Source organism: Sebastes fasciatus, chromosome 7 (genome assembly GCF_043250625.1).
Source record: "Sebastes fasciatus isolate fSebFas1 chromosome 7, fSebFas1.pri, whole genome shotgun sequence".
Classification (NCBI taxonomy): domain Eukaryota; kingdom Metazoa; phylum Chordata; class Actinopteri; order Perciformes; family Sebastidae; genus Sebastes; species Sebastes fasciatus.
This window is the reverse complement of record NC_133801.1, coordinates 13,620,434-13,640,837: the sequence shown is the minus strand read 5'-3', so window position 1 is coordinate 13,640,837 and position 20,404 is coordinate 13,620,434. Positions and strand designations below refer to the sequence as shown.

General features: G+C 40.0%; 1 protein-coding gene across 2 annotated transcripts; it reads right to left on the bottom strand.

Moving 5' to 3' along the window:
* Positions 1-1,730: 1,730 nt before the first annotated feature.
* LOC141771435 (sodium channel regulatory subunit beta-4-like) lies at positions 1,731-18,908 on the bottom strand. 2 transcript variants are annotated; one of them, XM_074641707.1, is made up of 6 exons: positions 18,532-18,908; positions 10,591-10,754; positions 10,152-10,371; positions 9,535-9,664; positions 8,085-8,190; positions 1,731-2,476 (listed from the first exon to the last, which is right to left on the bottom strand). In XM_074641707.1, exons 1-5 carry the CDS (start codon positions 18,623-18,625, stop codon positions 8,097-8,099), a joined length of 702 nt encoding a protein of 233 aa, XP_074497808.1. In that variant the 5' UTR covers positions 18,626-18,908; the 3' UTR covers positions 1,731-2,476; positions 8,085-8,096. The 2 variants fall into 2 exon arrangements, with proteins under 2 accessions (XP_074497808.1, XP_074497807.1); XM_074641706.1 differs by having other exon boundaries at positions 1,731-8,190.
* Positions 18,909-20,404: the final 1,496 nt, after the last annotated feature.

The following is a 20,404-nucleotide window of genomic DNA, read 5'->3' as shown; positions in this document are numbered from 1 at the left end:
TAAAATAAATTAAAAAAAGACGACGCAAGAGTATGACAATAACTTCACTTAAAAACTTTCAAGATATTGCATACATTCATTGTTTTCATTGCTTTTTTGTTTTGGGAAGAATAAATTGTTGACAGATATAATTCCATTTCTTTCATAAATACAAAGAAATTAGTCTTTTCTTTTGGTAAATTTACACTTGTGAATGTGGAACTGCGAGAATTTAAATTAAATTAATAAGAAAAAATGCATTACTGTCTTTTTCACTGTTCTCGTAGCAACCAAATATAATATTTCTATAGTACAGTGCAAAATCTGAGAAAATGTTAACAAGTATAAAATTATTGACATCTTTCCACAATTCACATGTAAATTTACAGGACCAGAATAAATGAGAGCAAGTTTCAGGATGTGATTCGCAGAAGGAAAAATGTACATCTATGTCACTCTTTTACTTTTGTAAGAAAGGTTTCACTGGATAGAATCAGTGGATCAACTTAAATGACACCTCTTTTACCTTTATTTGTTAGAAGGAACTTTTGCTGTAAGGACCAAACTTTCTTCCAGTCAATATCACTAACAAAAATTACTCCAATAAAATGTTGCTGCCGGAGTAGAAACCACGCTGTCCTGAAACAAGGCCCTTATCCTGGAGTTCATACCTCTATTAACAGAAAAAAAGACTTTAGCTAACAGAGATTGAATTGAGTCAGCGGGGCGACACTGACAAGGGCGGAGAGTGGTCAGCATTCTTCAATAATATGTACAAACCAGATGGGATAGCATCAAAAACTATAGAAAATTATTTTGGGATTATTGGTATATTGTACCTGGCGAGAAATTCTGAGTAATTATAAAGTAGTCCTTCTCTATTAAACAACTGACTCATGAGTATAATACCATTGTTAAACCATTTATCATAAAATAGAGACATGTTCTTATATAAAATATTACAGTTGTTCCAAATATAACATCTCTTCAGAGAGAAATTGTGCTTGTAAATCAGCGCCCTAGCCAAAAGAACCAGTTAATGAAAATTGGAAAGCTTAAGTGGGATTTTCTGAATATTATAGGTACAAATATAAATTTAGATTTATGGAAATTGTATTTCTATGTCACCTCACTTAACTTGTTACACATCATATTGTGGTTCTGAATAAGACTTAGCCAAGGCAAACAGGGCAGATTCTGTGCAACTTGTTGTTTCTTCTGTAGCATTACATGGAGATACTGGAGAACAATGTATTGTCGGACGTTTGTCTTTTCTTGTTTGTGTGCTGTACTCCCCAAAAGACCAGATTTGACCATAAAGTTGCGGGTGGAAGGAATTGTATTAATCTTGTAAGTGATGTGAGTGAATAGTGTGGTAGAACAAGCATGGCTATTACAAACCTGGATGATATTTGCACTGCTATACCACAATGAGTATTTCAGGAATCAAAGAACATTGAATTATTGCCCATTCAATTAATATACCAGCATAACTCGAGTCTAGACTTTAAAAGCTATGCGGTTTGATATTGATTAGTACTCTACAGTATCAGTATCAACCAATTCTTCTTTGGTTGTGTCTCTGTAGATCATTTATCACAGTAATACTGTATCTATTTACCAATACATCATAACGTAAACACACAAAAATCAGATCGACCCTAAATTGAGCGATTGCTCTCTTCATCTGAACTGGATGAAGTGAATGAGCGTTCTCTAAAGTCGGATAAAGACACAATGAGACCCGACAGTGCTGAGGGAATTTCAAACAACATTTTATTTCCAGTATGTATTTCTTTTTAACAAGTCAAAAGTTTGAGATGCATAGTCATGAAGGGAGCATGAGCAACATGGTCACAAACACAGACAAACAGCTGGACAATCAGAGGAAACCTGGGGTTGCACATGTGTTGTGTATATACTGTGCCGATGTAAGCAAAATATAGTCATTTGCTGCAAGATGACGACTTACTATAAAATACTATAATATGTATAACATTAGTGTATAGTGTGGAGATATGAATTTGTTATTTAGATTAAAATAAATCAGCCGCTAGATGTGTAGAAAACATTGTTGAAATAGTTTCAAATGCAGAGGGGGAGAAAATGCAGAGAGGTCAGTGTCAGCCTTTGTGTGCGTAATTCAAAATCTAAAGCTAGCTAGCCTTGGTCTATAAAATAATCTCTTTTCCAGAGTTATAGGAGGCAGTTTGCTAGACGTGTAATATAATGTTAACACACAGTAGGTTAAAATATGTATCACTGGCATTGCTAACAATAATTTGACACTATCTAAAAATTCTGAAAAAGAAAACAATTGTGTCAGTGCCAGAATAAGAACATGTTGTTTGATTTATCATCCATTGGATCAGGATTGTAGTAAAGTTGACTTTTCTTTTCCGACATTATATAGTGGTTTGATCATTTGATCTATGTGGAATGTGGGAAGCGGAGAGCAGACGTCAGACTCTTGGCTTGGCAGTGTGAGTTTCGGCTGCTAGAAATACAGAAGAGAGCAATACCATCTACAATTTAGTACTGAAATGCCATTAATACAGCGGTAGATGGCAGTACAACATGTTTTAGTCGTTGTGTGTCATTGTAATAGTGTAGTAACAACAGCAGACGTGAGACTCTTGGATTGGCAGTGTGAGTTTCAGCCGCTCTGGCAGTAAGAGCAATACTAACTCTGAGGAATCGTAGTGGTCAGTCAGAACTCTTTTAGTTATTTTAGTGAGTAATGTGACAGTAACACTCAGACTATCTGGAACTGTTTAATGCTCACTATGAGAGCGATTTGATACAGGATTCATGTTTTGTAGAAATTGACGCATGTATCCTTTTCCTAACAGATTTAGTGTAAACTTATTCATACACATCACCCCTTTTTAAATGTATTTAGGGATCAGAATTATGTATACATGTAAACAATCTAACTAATAGCATTATCTAAAGCAATTAGCAACAATTATTTATGTTATGTTGATGTTGTTTTAACTATGAAAATTGTAGCAATGATTTTATCACTCATTTAGATGAAATTAGAATATTAGCTTTAAGTTTAGTTGACACAGTTTTTTCATTATGCAGTCATTTCAATCTGAATCAAACCTTCCACTAGAGGGAAGATGATTTGACGTGTTGGGTGTTAACCACTGGGTGGCAGTCACACTGTATTTACTGTGCTGTATTGCACCACTGCAGAGAAGCATCCTACACTGTACAGGGCAGACTCAGTACTGCAGCAATCACTACATACAAGCAGTTGGCTGACCTCAAGACTCACGTTTGTAGGTTCAGGACAGATAGACAGAAGACAAGGCAGGTCAGAGTGTACAAAGGGGCTTATGTGAGAAAACAAAGATCATTTAAAAAAGTTAAAACAGCCAATACCCTAGTACAGTTTCACAGGGTTCCACAACTAGGCTGCATTGAATAAGATAGCATTAGATTATCTGTCACACATATATCTGGCCTTCATTAAAACAGAACATCACTCTTACACCCCCCTCATATACCTGTTTGCTGGGCATATTTGATATGGAGTTTTCCCACTTTGTCAGTAGTTACGTAAGGGAAATAAATTCTTACTGGCAGAGCAAGAAAGGATCTCCTGAAATATTTAAAACATAACAATCAAGTTAGGGATCACAGAAAACAACGGGGACCGCACAATGGGAGCTGTGTCCACAAATTACACATTATGCATCACAATCCCTACATGAAACCGCCTGTTTGTTATGCTATGTCAGGGTTAAAGGTGCAGTGTGTAGGATTTGGCGGTATCTAGTGGTGTGGTTGCAGATTGCAACCAACTGAGTGCCCCTCCGCTCACTCCTCCCTTTACAAGACTGTGGTAACATGAGCCGCCAAGTGCAAAACCGTGGTAGCGCAGTTCGCTTCGCTCAGAGGCTAACATTACCATAATAACATTACTTTAGGAGTCAGACGGCGGCTGGCGGTGCCACGGTTTTGCACTCTGCGGCTCACATTACCGCAGTTTCACAAGTGTGTCAGAGAACTACGGCGGCCTTCAGGTAATATAAAAATGCAAAAGGCTCTCTCTAGAGCCAGTGTTTGGTTTGTCCATTCTGGGCTACTGTATAGACATGGTGGAGCAACATGGCGGACTTCGTGAAGAGGACCAGCTCCCTATGTAGATATAACGGGCTCATTTTAAGCTAACGAAAACTCAACGATTCTTAGTTTCAGGTGATTATACACTAATGAAAACATAGTTATGAATATTATATTCCATTTCTGCTACTACAGTAGATACCCCGAAATGTTACACACTGTTCCTTTAAAGGTATGTGTTAAGAAAAGTACACTAACGGACAGATCAATGCCACAATATTGCTTTTCCCTATGGGAAGACTTTGGATGTCCATATGTACCCTCTTTACAGAGGGATCTGCACGAGACTCGTATGTATGTAGTGCCTCCTTATATCCATAACATTCACAGTTTGACAACACAACAAGGATGCTGTATCACTTCTAACACTGCACAGTCACAGTTACAATGTTAGTCGCTTTTACAGTTTTCCAAAGCAGATAATTCTGTCAAATATATATACAGTATGAATCTAATGTCGATGCATTAGTCCAACTGAAATACATTAGAACACTGGAGATACATACATCAGTACAATGAACAGTGCCTTGGACAGACAGAGTTGCCATCACAGCCAGTCCAGACACATCTATAAAGTGCCTTATAACAGGTTATTGCATAATCTGATGTCGGTCTTATTGCTTCCATTGAAAGCAAGAAGGAAAAATGCACTCCAGTTTTAGAGGCTAACAGAGGTGAAAAATTTGAAAAAAATAAAATAAAAATTTGCCACTGTTTCAGTGAGAAAACATGTAGTTAGACAATGCTCAAACGATTTTGACACAATGCTTTTGTCAGGTAAACACAACGGGAAAATTTAGGATTTTGTTAACTCTTGTAATACATCATGAAAGAACAACTTTGAAGTCTCTTCCGTGATTTCCTGTTTTGTGCGGCCACTCTGAACTGTGGTAAAGTGCTGTATTGCTTGTATGCAAGGCCAGCGTACTACACTCTGGTATAAAAGTGGCTCTCAGTATGTGAGTGCATGTGTAGGCGTGTATGTTCCTGCGTATGTTTGCTGTCATAGCTATTCGAGCTATGTGTGAGGGTGTGTTCGCCGGAGTGACCTCTCGTACTGAGAGGCAAATAGAGAGCGGGCTCTAGTTTCCAGTCGGCATTTTAACATTAAATTCATCCACGTTGGTTTATCACAAGATTTAGTGATATATTAAAGACTGTGTTGTCTTTTCCTATATTTCTTTTCTTAAACAAAATGTGGTGACTTCTAAAATGTTACGAGCTGTTTAATTCGAGCATGTTCTACCATTTATATTTATATACAATAATATATATTTTTTCATTTTGTTAATTTACTCTCGACAACTCCCAGCTCCCTCCAAACTCTTGAACACTTGTTAATCTGTATTTACCTAAACATTTTAGCGCTAAGACACCAGTACTATTTAGAAACCCAACACAAACGTCTTATCATCTTCAATGGCCCACATTCCTACATACAATCTAAACTTTGAACTGAGCAAAACACTGACAGTATTGGCTGGTTGTAGAGTCACACAAAGGCAAATAAAAATGAACCACCGGGCTATTGGAATATTCCCACATTCATCTGATAATAACATGAATATATTGAGTATCATTTTGAGAATTAAAATATACTATTCTGGACAATATTTAACATCTATTCCCTGACGGTCTTTACATTCTTTTTCAGTGATCTGTCCCAATGCTGTGCTACCTGCATTACTAAGGCAGTATCAATGGACTCAAGTCTTATTGTTATCAGAGCAAGTTTGAATTGGACGGTTGCCAGTTAGAGTCTGCATACAAGCGTGGAAATGTGGAAGTGAATTGGCATCCGGAGAATTGCATTATATTGCTCTCCCCACTTACAGTATATCCTGCTGACGTGCCACTGAGCAAAGTGCCAACTTCTTAAACTTCTAGAAGAGTTGTTCAATTGTATGATTCGCATTTAGAGGTATTAAAATGTTCGGAATAAGTGTAAAATGTCTTTCACCCTTCCTTTCCCGCAAATACCCGCAGGCCATCACTCTAAGTCACCTTTCGATCACCCTGACCTGGTTAAAGGGGTAAGAAAAGTCGTAGCAGTGTTGGGTGGTGCTTATCAAACATTGACAGAGTTAATTGAGGTCGATGTAAAGGGTTAAATGGGACCATACAGAGACATACAGAAATGTACCTGTGCTGTGGTGCTAGACAACATACACTTACATGAAGTTATATAAAATGCGCACATGCTAAAAATGCATTGGTTATTAGTCAGAAGCAGCATGATCAATTTCATTCATTTCTATAGGGAGCTGGGGAGTCTAGGGATTGTCTTTGATGAGGGTTAGGGATGTTTTTTTTTATACATTTTCTGTGTTTTTTTGATCCTCCCACCAGCAGAGGGAGCAGAAGCAGAACAGGCACCTGTGTTTCAATCTAAAGCGAAACAAAAAAAACCTGTGCGTAACCGGATCCTTCAGTCACCTAAGGAAGCCCAGTTGTCAGTCTTATAGCTAACCAGTAGTTGATCAAAATCTGCTGTTGGCATTAATGAACCAAACACCCCATGCGGCATTGTGTCAAACCTGGACCCGGCTGTAAACATGCAAGTTGGCTGGCACTGGCAGTAGTTAAGGTTAGATCAGGACCATAGACTTTATATAAAGATAGACGACGCATCTCCACTTCCTCCCACTGTACAGAAGTGAAGTCTAAATATCCCGGATACGGGAGCAGCAATCTTGAGATTTTGACATCATTTGGAGCCTGAGTCTGCGCAGTAGCGATTGGGCGGTATCTAGGTTCCGCCCACACACCCGCACGAGCCAATCACAAGCCGAGCACGGCCGCAGCTTGTCAGCTCATGACGTCTCACCCCCTTTTTATAGCCTCAAATAACTAATCAAAACCAAACTTATCAGAAAAATTAACACTTGAACAAACATAAGCGTGGTAAGAACTACATAAAATTACAGAAACCATCTTTGGGAAAAAATTATTTGACAAGTACTTTGACTTTTTTGTTTGGCCCATGTCCCATCCGCTAACATGGAGGGGGCGGGATTTATGACCTATACGGATTCATGACCTAACGCAGCCAGCCACCAGAGGGCGATCGAGATGTTTTAGCTTCACTTTTGAGGAGCTGTCATGTCGTCCATCTTTATATAAAGTATATGATCAGGACTAAAAAGGTCAGGAAATAAATAGCTTCAAAAACCTCTATCAAACCAACTTATGGTTTGCCAGTTACTCACAAGAACAGTAAAATATGTGAAACATGTCCAATCAGTACTGGTACCTCATCCTCAAATGTTAAAATGCCATTTTACAAACAGTGTTAAAAAAGGTGTATATTTACTGGTTTTAATTAGAGCAAATTTGATTTGATTATGACTGGAAAATGTTGGGTTGAATGGTCCTGTGGTTTGGGTTTACAGGTTTGTGTATTCTGTGCTGTTCTTCAGTTGACATCATGGCAGTTCATAGATTGTGGCAATTCATCATGGCATCAAAGTGTGTTTGTTCCCACTGGTTAGGTCTGTATGGGTCCAGGTTTGACTTAGAGTTGTGGATGGAAGAGGCAGGATAACTGTATTCTGGAGGGCAGTAGATTGAAATTGGGTCTATAAAAAAGAACTTAGGAACAACTTAAGATCTGCTTTGTGCAACGTTATTCCTCTAAGATGATGTAAAGAGGGTATGAAAACAACACCTATATATAATTGGAGGCAGAGAGGGTTTACTTGAGGCTCTACTGTAGAGAAAGTGTTAGGTTTCAGTAAGCAGAATTCGATAACAGAGGCTGCACACTGTAACAACCGGGCTGCCGTGTAGGTGAGAGAGTGATCCAGGCCTGTGCACACTCCACACCTCCCAAATCTCAAGCATGATTTAAAATAGACATTTACATGTTGTATTAGTTAGCCGCTAGTAAGATAAAACAGTCCACCGATAACAGCATTTTCTCTGAGTGTGTACATTTGTCTAACATATATACAAACATACAAACATACTTTGCTTTACGCTCATGCCTTTGGTGTCCCTTTGTTGTCTGCTTTGGCTCCTGTAAGTCCATTTTCTGTGTTGTCATTCCCTGAGGAGCTCACCAGGCAGTCTTTGCTGCAGGGGACAGAGAAACCAAAGGTTAAGATGTACACCCATGTAGGGAGGAAATAGGTGTGATAAAGGCTATACTGTATGGATTTTTACAAAGCCTAACCCTCATAGCCCCAAATAATAATCTAGTGTTGGACACAAATTGGAATTAAGATTTTACTGAAACGCATATCAAAGAAGTTAATTGAAAGCTCAGAGGAACTCATTTGAAAGCTGAGAACCTGATGCCTCTTACCACTCTTGTAACATTTTTTATATGTATTTCATAAATAGATGTCTGCTTTGCAACTCACCACTGACATATCAATTGTGATAGATGTGACAAAGCAGAGATGCTGTCTGTCTTCCTTTTTCTGTCAGACAGGCCGGCCTCTCTGTTGTTTATTAGCTGCAGTCATACACAACATTATTTTTATGATGTGTCAATAGTCTCATATTAACCCAGTTAAGATGGCAGTTTGACTTAGAAATTAAACTGCATTTCTTATTTCCTTAATCCAAAAACAGTCCTAGTCAGTACAACCATTGTCAAATCAACACTTAGATTATTTCATCTTTATGTTATTAAAGGTTATGGTATATATTATTTTGTTTAATAATTGTAACAACATGTGAAAGGGGCTATTTTAGTCATTATCTGGGCATTGTTAATGTTATTTTATTTTAAATCAAAAAGGTAATGGAGCGATTGATAGCCACATCCAGACAGCAAGTACTGGTAGTAATATATTTCTAAGAAGCCTATTAGTGTCTATAATCAACTATATTCTGTATTTTTTGTCATTTGTCCACAGTATCCTGTGTTAAAGGTACAGTGTGTAGGATTTGACAGTATCTATGGTGTGGTTGCAGATTGCAACCAATTGAGTACTCCTCCGCTGCCGAGTGCAAAACCATGGTAACGCCGTTCGCCTCTCTCAGAGGCCATTCTTACCATAATAACACTATTTTAAGAGCAACAGAAGTTAGACGGCGGCTGGTGGTACCACGGTTTTGCACTCTGCTGCTCACATTACCGCAGTTTCTCAAGCATGTTGGAGAACTACGGTGGCCTTCAGGTAATGTAAAAACATGAAAGGTTCTCTCTAGAGTCAGTGTTTGGTTTGTCTGTTCTGGGCTACTGTAGAAACATGGTGGAGAAACATGGTGGACTCAGTGAAGAGGACCCGCTCCCTATGTAGATATGACAGGCTCATTCTAAGCTAACGGAAACACAGTGAATCTTAGTTACAGGTGATTATACACTAATGAAAACATAGTTATGAATATCATATTCCATTTCTGCTTCTAGATCCCCCGAAATATTACACACTGTTCCTTTAATACCATAGTCAGTGATCTACTCACGTCTTCTCATCGTCCTTCAGCAGGAAGTGAACAACCAAGGCCTTTATCACCATGACAATGATAACTATGCCAATGACTCCACCCAGCACTGAGACAATGATGACTGTCAAAGTATTGTCGACCTCCCTCACTGAAAAGAGGGAGAGAGGGAGAGAGAAAGAGTGAGAGGAGACACCTGCAGCGAGACTCTCAGCTTATTTTTAACATCTGTCTGAAGGTACAAGCACTTATAAGCAGGTAGAATCAGCCAATTAGACTGTTATCGGGCTATTAAATAGGCATTATCGGTCACTATAAGCACCATAGATGTGGGTCAGAACTTTAAGCCAAAACACATGTTTTCCCCTAAACATAGCAAAGTGTTTTTTGTTGCCTAAATCTAAAAGAGTTGTATTTTCACTCAGTTTTACAACGTGTTAGAAGGTGTTGCTTTTAAGTTTTGCTTTTACAATGCAGTAGGCGTAGTAGGCCCCTAATGACGCACAACTATGGTGCTTATAGTGACCGATAACGCCTATTTAATGGCCTGATAACAGTCGAATTGGGTGCTAGAATATAAAGTTAGGTGTTTTTGTGTGTCAGGTGTATGCAACTGCACGCATGCATGTGTCACATACTTCTGTCCACCACTCTAAGAGTGTAGCTGGCACTGTGGTTGCGGTACTTTTCTTTTGGGTTCTTGGCGAAACAGATGTACTCTCCCTCGTCGTCGAAGGTGATGTTCCACAGCAGGATGGAGATGTTGTTGTTCTTCGAGGAGCCGATAAACTCCACGCGCTCATGGTACACACTGACCTTGGGCTCCACACCCTCAATGGGAATCACTGCTTCACATAGCTACACGCACACACACAGGTATATACTTAGATACACATAGTCAGACGTATTTCCATATGCGCAAAGATCTGCATTAGCATGTACTAACGTAAAATGTATCCGAGGCATGCAACACAGAAAAAGTCAATATAGGCCGTATGTGTTTTGTTTATACAGTCCATGTTGCTCATGCTTGCACGTGTGTGTGTGTGTGTGTGTGTGTGTGTGTGTGTGCGGTACCTTGAGCATGGTTCCATTGTCATTATAGTGCCAGTTGAAGTAGAGATTTTTGATGCCAATACGGGAGGAGTAGGTGCAGGGCAGCAGGACTGTGGAGCCATTCATTGCTTCAATATGAGGCACTTTACTTGTCACGACCTCCAGTCCGCCAACACTCCATACACCTGAACCAAGGGAGGAAGGAAAAGGTTAAGAAAAAAAAGGAAAACCTTGTTTTTTATAAACATATAAAACCCTGCAGATATAAAAAAAAAGAAGGTAAAACCATAGTACAGCACATATAGTACAGACCAAAAACAACACATTTTGGTTAGAAGTTGGGTCAATTATAACTCAGTTCATGTTCAGGTTCAGGTTACTTTGCTTTTAAACAATTTTTTGGAGCAAAAATGACAAGCGATGAAGTAATGTTATATGCTGGCTCGCTGGGCTGGGCTAGGATCACTGTAAAAGATGAGTCATGGCATTACAAAGTTAAGTAGCCTAATCTTTTATGCTGTTTCCAGTAAAGCCTCTCATTCAAAGCCAAACAACAGTTCTTTCAGAGCAGTTAACTTCCCCCTGCCTCCTCTATGGCTTATTGTACAACCCCATAGTAATAAACACAGTGCCAGTGATTCAGAAGCAGAGGGGAAATGTGGAAAACATGTTCCCAGAAGACTAATAATCCCAGGACCTGAATGAGTAATTGTCCTCTGATGGTTAATGTGATCACAGTTAAAAATGTGTTACACATTCATGACGTCTTTTGAACATATAGGCTTCTTTTAAATATATACTGCTGTGCTATATTTGCATCATCAGAATCAGAGTCAGAAATACTTTATTGATCCCCGGGGGGAAATTGAGAGGTTACAGTTGCTCTTACATAAACATAAAGACTATGTATGAAAATAGAAATAAAGGAGTATGTAACATGTAAATGATGTACATAATGCTACAATATATAACCCTATATGTAGAGAAAGTCAATAATACATATAAGAATAAGAAATGAGAATATAAGAAATATGAACAAATATGTATTAAGACACATTATATAACAGATAACCAAAGTGTAAATAAATAGATAAAAATGCTGAGACGTGGGATCTATTAAGTGTGTTAGATATAAATGCAAGAATAGTATAAATAAGAATTAAATAAGAATATTTCTGGAAATGTACAGTATGATGCCAGGTTATTGCACAGTTGAATTATTGCACCAATTATTGTAGAGTTGAGTTACATAGAATATATCCTCTAATATATGTATAATTATTGTAAATATTTTGTTATTATTATTTAAATTCCATAGCTCATAAGACATGACCTACAAACACTAGAGCCCTCTGCCCTCTACTGGTGAATAGAGATACTGATTCAATCAGGACATAATGGGTCAACCGAAAGATTTCAATTGTCCTGCAATAGTAAAGTCCAAGTAAGTCACTGAAAGGTTTTTTTTGTCATCAGATTTATGACTGGAGTACAAGTCTTGTGATTTTTTGGCAAAATCTCTATTTTTGCTCATTTGCTATGTTATTGGTGCATTCACTGCTCCTGTTTGCACACCGAGAAAGGTGACTAGACTGTGTATAAGACTTAGGTGGGTAACTGACATACAAACAAGCCAAAAGAGACAGCGAGAAAGAAATGCTCCCAAATCAAAACAAATTGTTACAAAATATTATAGTTTTCCTGTGACGTTCTGCAAAGCAGAAAAACACACACTAACTCTTTCATTTCCAAAAGAGACAACTTTAATCTTGTATTGATATTCGGGTCCCGCTGGGCCTGGTGTGTTGCTTTTGCAGTGACAGCTCGTGTAATTCTCAGATTGTTGCTCTGGTGTCCCTCACACACTTGGGACCTATTTATAAACGCTCTTCTACACACTGACCTGCTCAGGATCACATTGCACTTGGACATGGTGCAAACAGTATTAAAGTACATGCATGCCTATGTGTTTGTGAAGTCTTTACGTTTATATAAAGAATTTCGCACCACATGTTTTGCAGCATTGTGACGACATCGGTATTAAGAAAACATTAAAACACAGGAATCCCTCTGGTCATTTTGGATGAAATCACCATTTACTTTAGTACACTGGGTGTTACATTCTCTGGACACGCTGTAGTCAGTCGGGGTGCTCACTGTAAAGTTGCGATAAATTGCAATTTTTTTTGCTATTTGTTGGCACTGACATTCTTCATTCTGACATCCCATACCAAGCGCAACTGTGGATATTAAAAAAATATATAATTTAGAAAAAAAAAAACGGTGCCCAGGCTACAAGTCATTTTCAATGGAAGCCGGTGGCATGAAGCTATATATTGATGCCATTACACTCTACATTTGTCGCTGCGTGAGTGGCATGACATGCTACAAATCAAAGTTGAGCTGGTCTCCACTACTTTTTTCAGTGCTCCAATGACGCCCTGAAGGGTCAACCAATCATATGTGAGAGATGTGGGGAGCTGGTTTGTGTGTGTTTTTTTGGGTGTGGGACACGGGGTGGAATCAATGGCAACTTAAAGGTTCGAAATGTAATAAAAGAATCTTTGCCCTGCTTCTGTTAAGTGGATTAATGAATAATCTTTTACTATCTATCAGCAAGTACTAGCACAATGCCATTGAGCAATGTTTGCAACCAAGTGCTCCAGAGAGGATAATGGTGCAAAGGAAAACAAATGAGAAAACAAGGGAGAATCTCCCTCCTAAATGGCTCACGCACACAGGAAAACATGATGATCTTGTACATATCTGAGAGGAGTGTCCCCCATCGCGCCTAGAAATAGATTTCACACCTCAACTCTCTACTATCCTCTTCCTCTCTGCCCCCTTTCTCCTCTTCTCAAATCAGTTTGTCCTGACAACACCCATAGATCCACATACTGTAGTAATGGACTATGTTGTGTATGTGTGTAGCATATGTATTTGAACTCGTATCTGTGTGTGTTTGTGTACATGAGTAATGGAATGCATGATATTTTTAGCACCACTATCAAATATCGCTTTTATCCCAGTTGGGAAACATCAATATCTGAACTGATGGGGAAGGAAATCAACTGACTGTGAGTGTGTGTGTGTGTGTGTGTGTGTGTGTGTGTGTGTGTGTGTGTGTGTTTGTCCTTGGCTGACTGTCAAGGTGAGTTTTTTTTTTTTTTTTTTAAGTAGGCCACAGATTGAAGAGTTAATGTATTTCCGTGTGAACCCATAGAGAACCGACCGAGGACACTATTACCTCTCTGAGAAAGAGAGGGAGAGAGAGAGAAGTGATAGGAAGGGTGAAAGAGAAGGGAGGGAGGAGAGGAACAAGGGAGCAGGGGTAATGAAGGAAGTGCAGTATGTAGGAAATGATGGAAGGGGTCACACGGGATGTATAGGAAGAGGTGTAGTGCAACGTCCTCTCCAAGGTGAGCGAGAGACAGCAAGGCAGAGAATTACAATAGCAGCTAAGTAACTAAATCATCAGTGGCCAAGGCAGGGTCACGTTTACATGTAGAGATACGCACATATGTAGCACGATAGCCACGCAAACAAGTAACAACGACTGCTGTGTGGTTATAACCTGGGACGCTCTGCATCTGTTCTGCCTCATTGCTTGTTTTACCACAACTCTTCCTGCTGTTTGTTGTTTATTCTCGATGACAAAATGTGTTGCATAATCCCTCATGTTAAAATATAGCACCATAGAGTGAGACTTGTGAAAGTGAAGAGGATGAAAGTGGTTTAACGCCCAGCGATGAGGTGACAGTTGTATCTTGGAACTTTTTGGATTACACATCTTTGTTTTCTGAAGAGTATATTTGGTCCGTGAAGTAGTCTGTCCTCCGAGTCTTGTCTGTTATGATGAGGGCTTGTAATGTTAGTGGCATCTCTATGTGAATAATGAGTGATACTTTGAGAATGAATAATATAGTTCCAATGGTCTTTGAATGCGACAGACCTGACAGCACGTTACGGTCATGTTTCACATATCATGTCTCTGATTATTGTATCAAAAGTGTACATTATTACAGTAGGGAGTTTATTTTTAAGTAGTTAGAAGTAATTAAATATCCCCATATTTTCGTCTAATATTCCCCATCTGGTTTTGATTGTCGTTTCATTTCTGTTTTCTCTGGCTTCATTTTCTGTTGACAACGCGTCTGTTGAGAGAGATTGCTGTAATTTTTTGGCAAAGATTATAGGAATCTAAGAAAAGAGTTAGATAAGAACAAACGTGTGTTTCTATGCAGGCATGACATTTCGACAGATGTGTAATGTGCATATTTTGATGAATAACTGTATTAAATAGAATTGCATAATACAGATGAATAATAGACGACGATGCCGTCATGTTGGAGAACGGAGGTGGACGACGCTGCCACAAATGAGGTTGGGATCGACAGGAGGGATCAATTTGATGTCTTAAATAGCGACGGTAATGCATTATGATGTCACTACATAGTGGACATAATAATTAAAACTCACTGGAGTGGCAGTACCTACAAAAATCTGAATTGTTATTTGACTGATGCTCCAAGATGGCTGCCACAAAATGAGTTTGGTCCAAGGTCTTTAGAAGGGCAACCAAAAAAACAAATGAAGGAATGATGGTGATTGACTGACAAGAGGGAAGGGACCACAGTGGCGACCACTGGGACCTAGATAGGTTTCAGATATAGAGCTCTACATAGGAGTGTGCTCCTGTAAAACACACCAGAGATTGGTGTTTTAGAGATCGGCGACCAAAGAGTGATTATTATTTTTTTTTACCTTCAAGCCCTTGTTTGGCCTGCCAGATGTTAAATTCCATGTTACTATACACAGCTAGGACACCATTTATCTTTCTGCTGGCAATTCTACTGGTTCTGTACCCTTGAAATGAGATTGTCTTATCTTGCCTCAACTGCATCAGATTTACCAGACCTCGTAGCAATTAAGAACAGAATAAAAGAAGGTGACCTACTAATTACAACAGCAAACACCCCAAGGGTGAAGCAACACAAGTAAGGGATAATGTACAGCCAGCCGGTCATTGTTGTAAAATAAACCCTGATATTTCACAACAATGACCCACTAGCTGTACATTATCCCGCTTATTACACGGCTACTTACTTAAGAAATCAGTAATTTGCCACAGAAACGGTCCGCCAGAGTCGGACATCAGAACTGCGCCCATAGCTGTTATACATAGCAACGGTCTGCTATAAAGACATAACAGACTGTAGGACGCCATGATTGACCAATCAGAGCCGTGTAATAACTAAAGATATAGGCTTGCATCCAACTCCATACCATACTAACCCATACAACAAAAGACAACACAGTGTTCAAAACTAATTCTTGTTGCCTGTTTGATGAAATGGGAAAACTGAGTTTTTTGGACAACTTTGCTAAATAAAACCCTGAAAATTCAAAAATCTGGATTATGGGCTAATATATAATGTACTCCGCAAAGTAAGACAGATAACTTGGTGTGAGTCACAGCACCAAAGAGGACTTCCCAGTCGTGTTTCATTGTTCTCAGTTGGAGTCCAAAGGGGTCACCTGCTGTTAGCTATAATAGGCAAGTGGGTTAAGTTTAACCCTGAAGTGACCATGCTCCCTTAATTTGTTTTTTTGTGTTTTTCTGAGGTTATTAGCTTTTTAAAAAGCACCCTTAAAAAAATAAAGAGGGAAAAAACATATCTGTGATCTTCTGACATTTGATCTAATCAGCTTGAACAAACCTCGGAAATTATCAAGAGAAATAAAATCAGTTTTCTGCCACATTTAGGAATATTAAGCGCCCATTTGAAATTTCAAAAAGGCCGCCCCTCAGGGGCAAAATCTCTTGCTTTTATCGCAAAATGCACAATTGTTCATCTTAACTGCCCCGTGATCAGTGACTCAGAGTTTTGATTTCATTTTAATCTTATAATTTTTGGGATCAAATCTGACTTAGTTGGCCAGATGTTACCAAGAAAACCACCTCATAAAAGCTTTTCAAATTAATAATACTGTACAGATATTTGCTATTAGATTATAGATGAACTCTATTGAATCACATGCTTTGGGAAAGTCTGACAGGAACAGAGGTTGTTTTACATTAGGATATAGAATTACAAGCATGTCACCTTTAATGTGTGTGTATAACAGACACAATCTCAGACATGGGAGGACCATTTTTTTTTGTGAAGTTATTGATTTCTTAAGTAAGTAGCCGTGTAGTAAGTGGGATTATGTGAAGGGCGCTGGTCATTGTTGTGAAATAAACCCCGACAGCTCGCTCACTGTACATTATCCCTTACATAATAGGAGATGAGCAGAGTCTAAAATTGTGCTCTTCAGTCAGTTTATATAATGCTATCCAAATAAAAACAAATGAATGCTGCTCCCCGCCTTCGCCCAATGTCGGCTGGGATCGGCTCCAGCCCCCTCCGCGGCCCCTAACGGGATAAGTGGTTGCAGATGAGGATGAGGAATGCTGCTCATTCTTACTTGAATAGATGACATTGTATTAACTGACATTTCAGCACAATGATCCTACCATCCTTAATAAAGCATTATGTCAAAATGTTACCAGTAAAATGCCACATAAATGACAAGATGGTGTTGGATTTTGCTCTTTTTCAATAATTCTCTCTGCATATGACCTGATGCCCATGACCTGTATTTGTATTCCTCTTTCTTAAGGGAATATTTTGTTATAAGCTTTTCTCATTTTTTATTATGTTCATCGCTATTGTTAAATCCTTAAAAAGCAACCTCATCTAGTGACCGTTGTATGTAGAAGCATTTAGTGTGTGATAAGCTGGCGTCAGATTAGCCGTACATTGTGACATACGATGAAGAGGATTCAGTCATTTGTTATATAGGACTTATCTTGACCAAAGTGCAACACTTTTTCCTTAATGCCTTGATCAGACAACATTGGGAATTTGAATAGTACCAGCAATACATTTGTGGACCATTTACATGGAAAATCCCCGAAAGAAAGAAATGAATGTGAAAGTAATCAATTAAAAGAGAAGAAACAGCTTCATTTGAGGTAAAGTATAGCCTCTAGAAAATACTTCTGCATGGGATCTTTGGGTGTAGAATGAACTTAAATATCAGCATAATATGAAACATCATAATTTGATAAGGAGAGCACTGAAATAAAGTTCTTCACGTATACCTGTTGGTCTTGTTTTCGTGCCTTATGGCTCAACTGTGCCGAGTTTCAAAACAACTGCGAGCTAGGAGGAAATGTTCGGATGTGGGGGCACTATTGGGTGCTACAAGAAAAACAGGGAGTGTATGAGCAAAAGCACAGATCACCACTGCACCACTACGTCACTACCAGTAATACTACAACACACGCACACACACACACACACACACACACACACAGCCGTGAACTGTAACCTTAACAAATGTTTTTATGTACTCTGAGAAGCACAAGTTCTTCTACATTTTCTTCTTTCCCCTTAATTGTTTTTCCTAGAAAGAGGCCCAATATGAAGTACATGCATGAAGAGCCATTTAGCCAGTCACTCATCCAGCTCAGCAACCACCAATATCCAAGTTCAGATCGGCAGAGGGTTGGATGTTATTGACCTTGATGCCCCTCAGCGAGGCAACAAGTAAACATCACCTATTACATCACAATCTGTTTTAGCCTCCAGGTGTGGAAAGAGAGCTAAAGCAGAAGCGACAGAACAGCAGATGTTGTGATGGAGTAATAAAAAAGAAGGTATAGATTGACTGTGACAGCCGTGAACCACCCATTTAGAGCGGCGTAGAAAACACTGAAACAAAAAGGAGCAAAAGAGGAAGGTGTAGAGGGCATAGAAACAAGTTGAAATGTATAGACAATTAGAGGGATTCACCCAATCACAAGCTGGCATGAAAGTGAGGATATAGAAGTACAATGTTGTGGTGTAATGTACAGAAATAGTGGAAGAGTGAGGAATGACAGCTGAAGGTATACAGAGAAGTATAACTCACCGAACAGCAATGCAAGTGCCAAACCAGTATGGAGTAGATCCCCTGATCTCAGCCGACCAGAGACACTCGAACCAGTGCTGTCCACTGACGCCATGACACCACCTGTGTTCTTGTCTGTCTATGTGTTTGTGCAGAATGCTGTCAATCTGTCCCCGTCTGCCAGTCTGGTCAGCCTGAACTGTGTCCAATCAATGCAAAATGTGTTTGTCTTATGAGTCTCTGGAGCAAGGTGGGACACTGAGCTGTGCAGCCAAAGTCCTGCTCTCAGTCCCTCCCTCTTCTTTCCTCCTCTGCACTCTGTCCCAGGAATGAGCAGAGGGAGGAAGCGCAAAAAGAGAGAGAAGGATAAATTCCTTCAGGGAGTTCTCTCCCGACCAGCAGTTACATGAAACCTGCCTTGGCGGAGGTCTGCGCTCTCCGAGTGCACTTCTAGTTCTTGTTTTGTTTTTCACTTATTTGTTACTTGTCCGACATAAAATAATAGAAATAAAGTGAAAAGAAGTAAAGTGTTCATTTTCTTATTCATTTCTTATTTTTCTCATTATCATGATACTCAGTTTTCCTTATTTAATTATTATTTCATTTTGCAGATTCAATTCCCCTTCAAAATTATTATTATTTTTTATTTTATTTTATTAATTATTTTTTATTTTTCAGAATGTGTTTTCTGAATACCTCTCACTCAATATGAGCCTTCACAGCTCATGTTAGGCGAGAGGTCATGATGCATGTCTTTGGACCGTCGGAGGAAACCAGAACACCTGGAGAAAAACCCCACTAACACGGAGAGAACATGCAAACTCTACACTTCATATCGCATGAGGTGACGGTGCTACACTTCATATCGCAAGAGGTGACGGTGCTACACTTCATGTCGCATAAGGTGACGTTGACACACCTCACGTCGCATGAGATGAGGGTGGCACACCTCACGTCGCATGAGGTGACGGTGCCACACATCACGTCGTATGTGGTGACAGTGCCACACCTCACGTCGCATGAGGAGACGGTGCCACACATCACGTCGCATGTGGTGACGGTGCCACACCTAACGTCGCATGAAGTGACGTTGCCACAGCTCACGTCGCATGAGGTGACGGTGCCACACTTCACGTCGCATGAGGTGACGGTGCTACACTTCATATCGCATGAGGTAAAGCTGCTACACCTCATGTCGCATGAAGTGACGGTGCCACACATCAAGTCGCATGAGGTGACGTTGCCACACCTCACGTCGCATGAGGAGACGGTGCCACACCTCACGTCGCATGAGGTGACGTTGCCACACCTCACGTCGCATGAGGTGACGTTGCCACACCTCACGTCGCATGAGGTGACGGTGCCACACCTCACGTCGCATGAGGTGACGGTGGCACACCTCACGTCGCATGAGGTGACGGTGCCACACCTCACGTCGCATGAGGAGACGGTGCCACACCTCACGTCGCATGAGGAGACGGTGCCACACCTCACGTCGCATGAGGTGACGGTGGCACACCTCACGTCGCATGAGGTGACGGTGGCACACCTCACGTCGCATGAGGTGACGGTGGCACACCTCACGTCGCATGAGGTGACGGTGCCACACCTCATGTCACATGAGGTGATCACCCTTTGTGGTGTGAGGTCTATCACCCTAACACCTCCAAAACTGTGTCTGTAGATAGGAGTCATTATTCGCCTGTAAGCTGCCACACACTATAGGCTGCTAAACCAACAGCGGTGATGCCAGCACACCAAGCTACCTTCTGTAGAACGTTATCAGTGCTGGACCACCAACTTCTGGTCGGACCCTCAGCATCTGGATCCCCTGGGAGGTTCTGATCTTCAGGTGAAGTCCCCAAGTGGCTCTCATCCCCAGATAGAGCGTCAT

Bases quoted from the DNA above. Each gene is read 5' to 3' on its own strand.
- LOC141771435 (XM_074641706.1), bottom strand. From the start codon at position 18,625: ATGGCGTCAGTGGACAGCACTGGTTCGAGTGTCTCTGGTCGGCTGAGA. The intron at 9,665-10,151 runs GTATGTGACACA...CCCTCTTTTCAG, and splicing joins TCTTAGAGTGGTGGACAGAA to TGAGGGAGGTCGACAATACT. The intron at 8,191-9,534 runs GTGAGTAGATCA...TGTCCCCTGCAG, and splicing joins CTGAAGGACGATGAGAAGAC to CAAAGACTGCCTGGTGAGCT.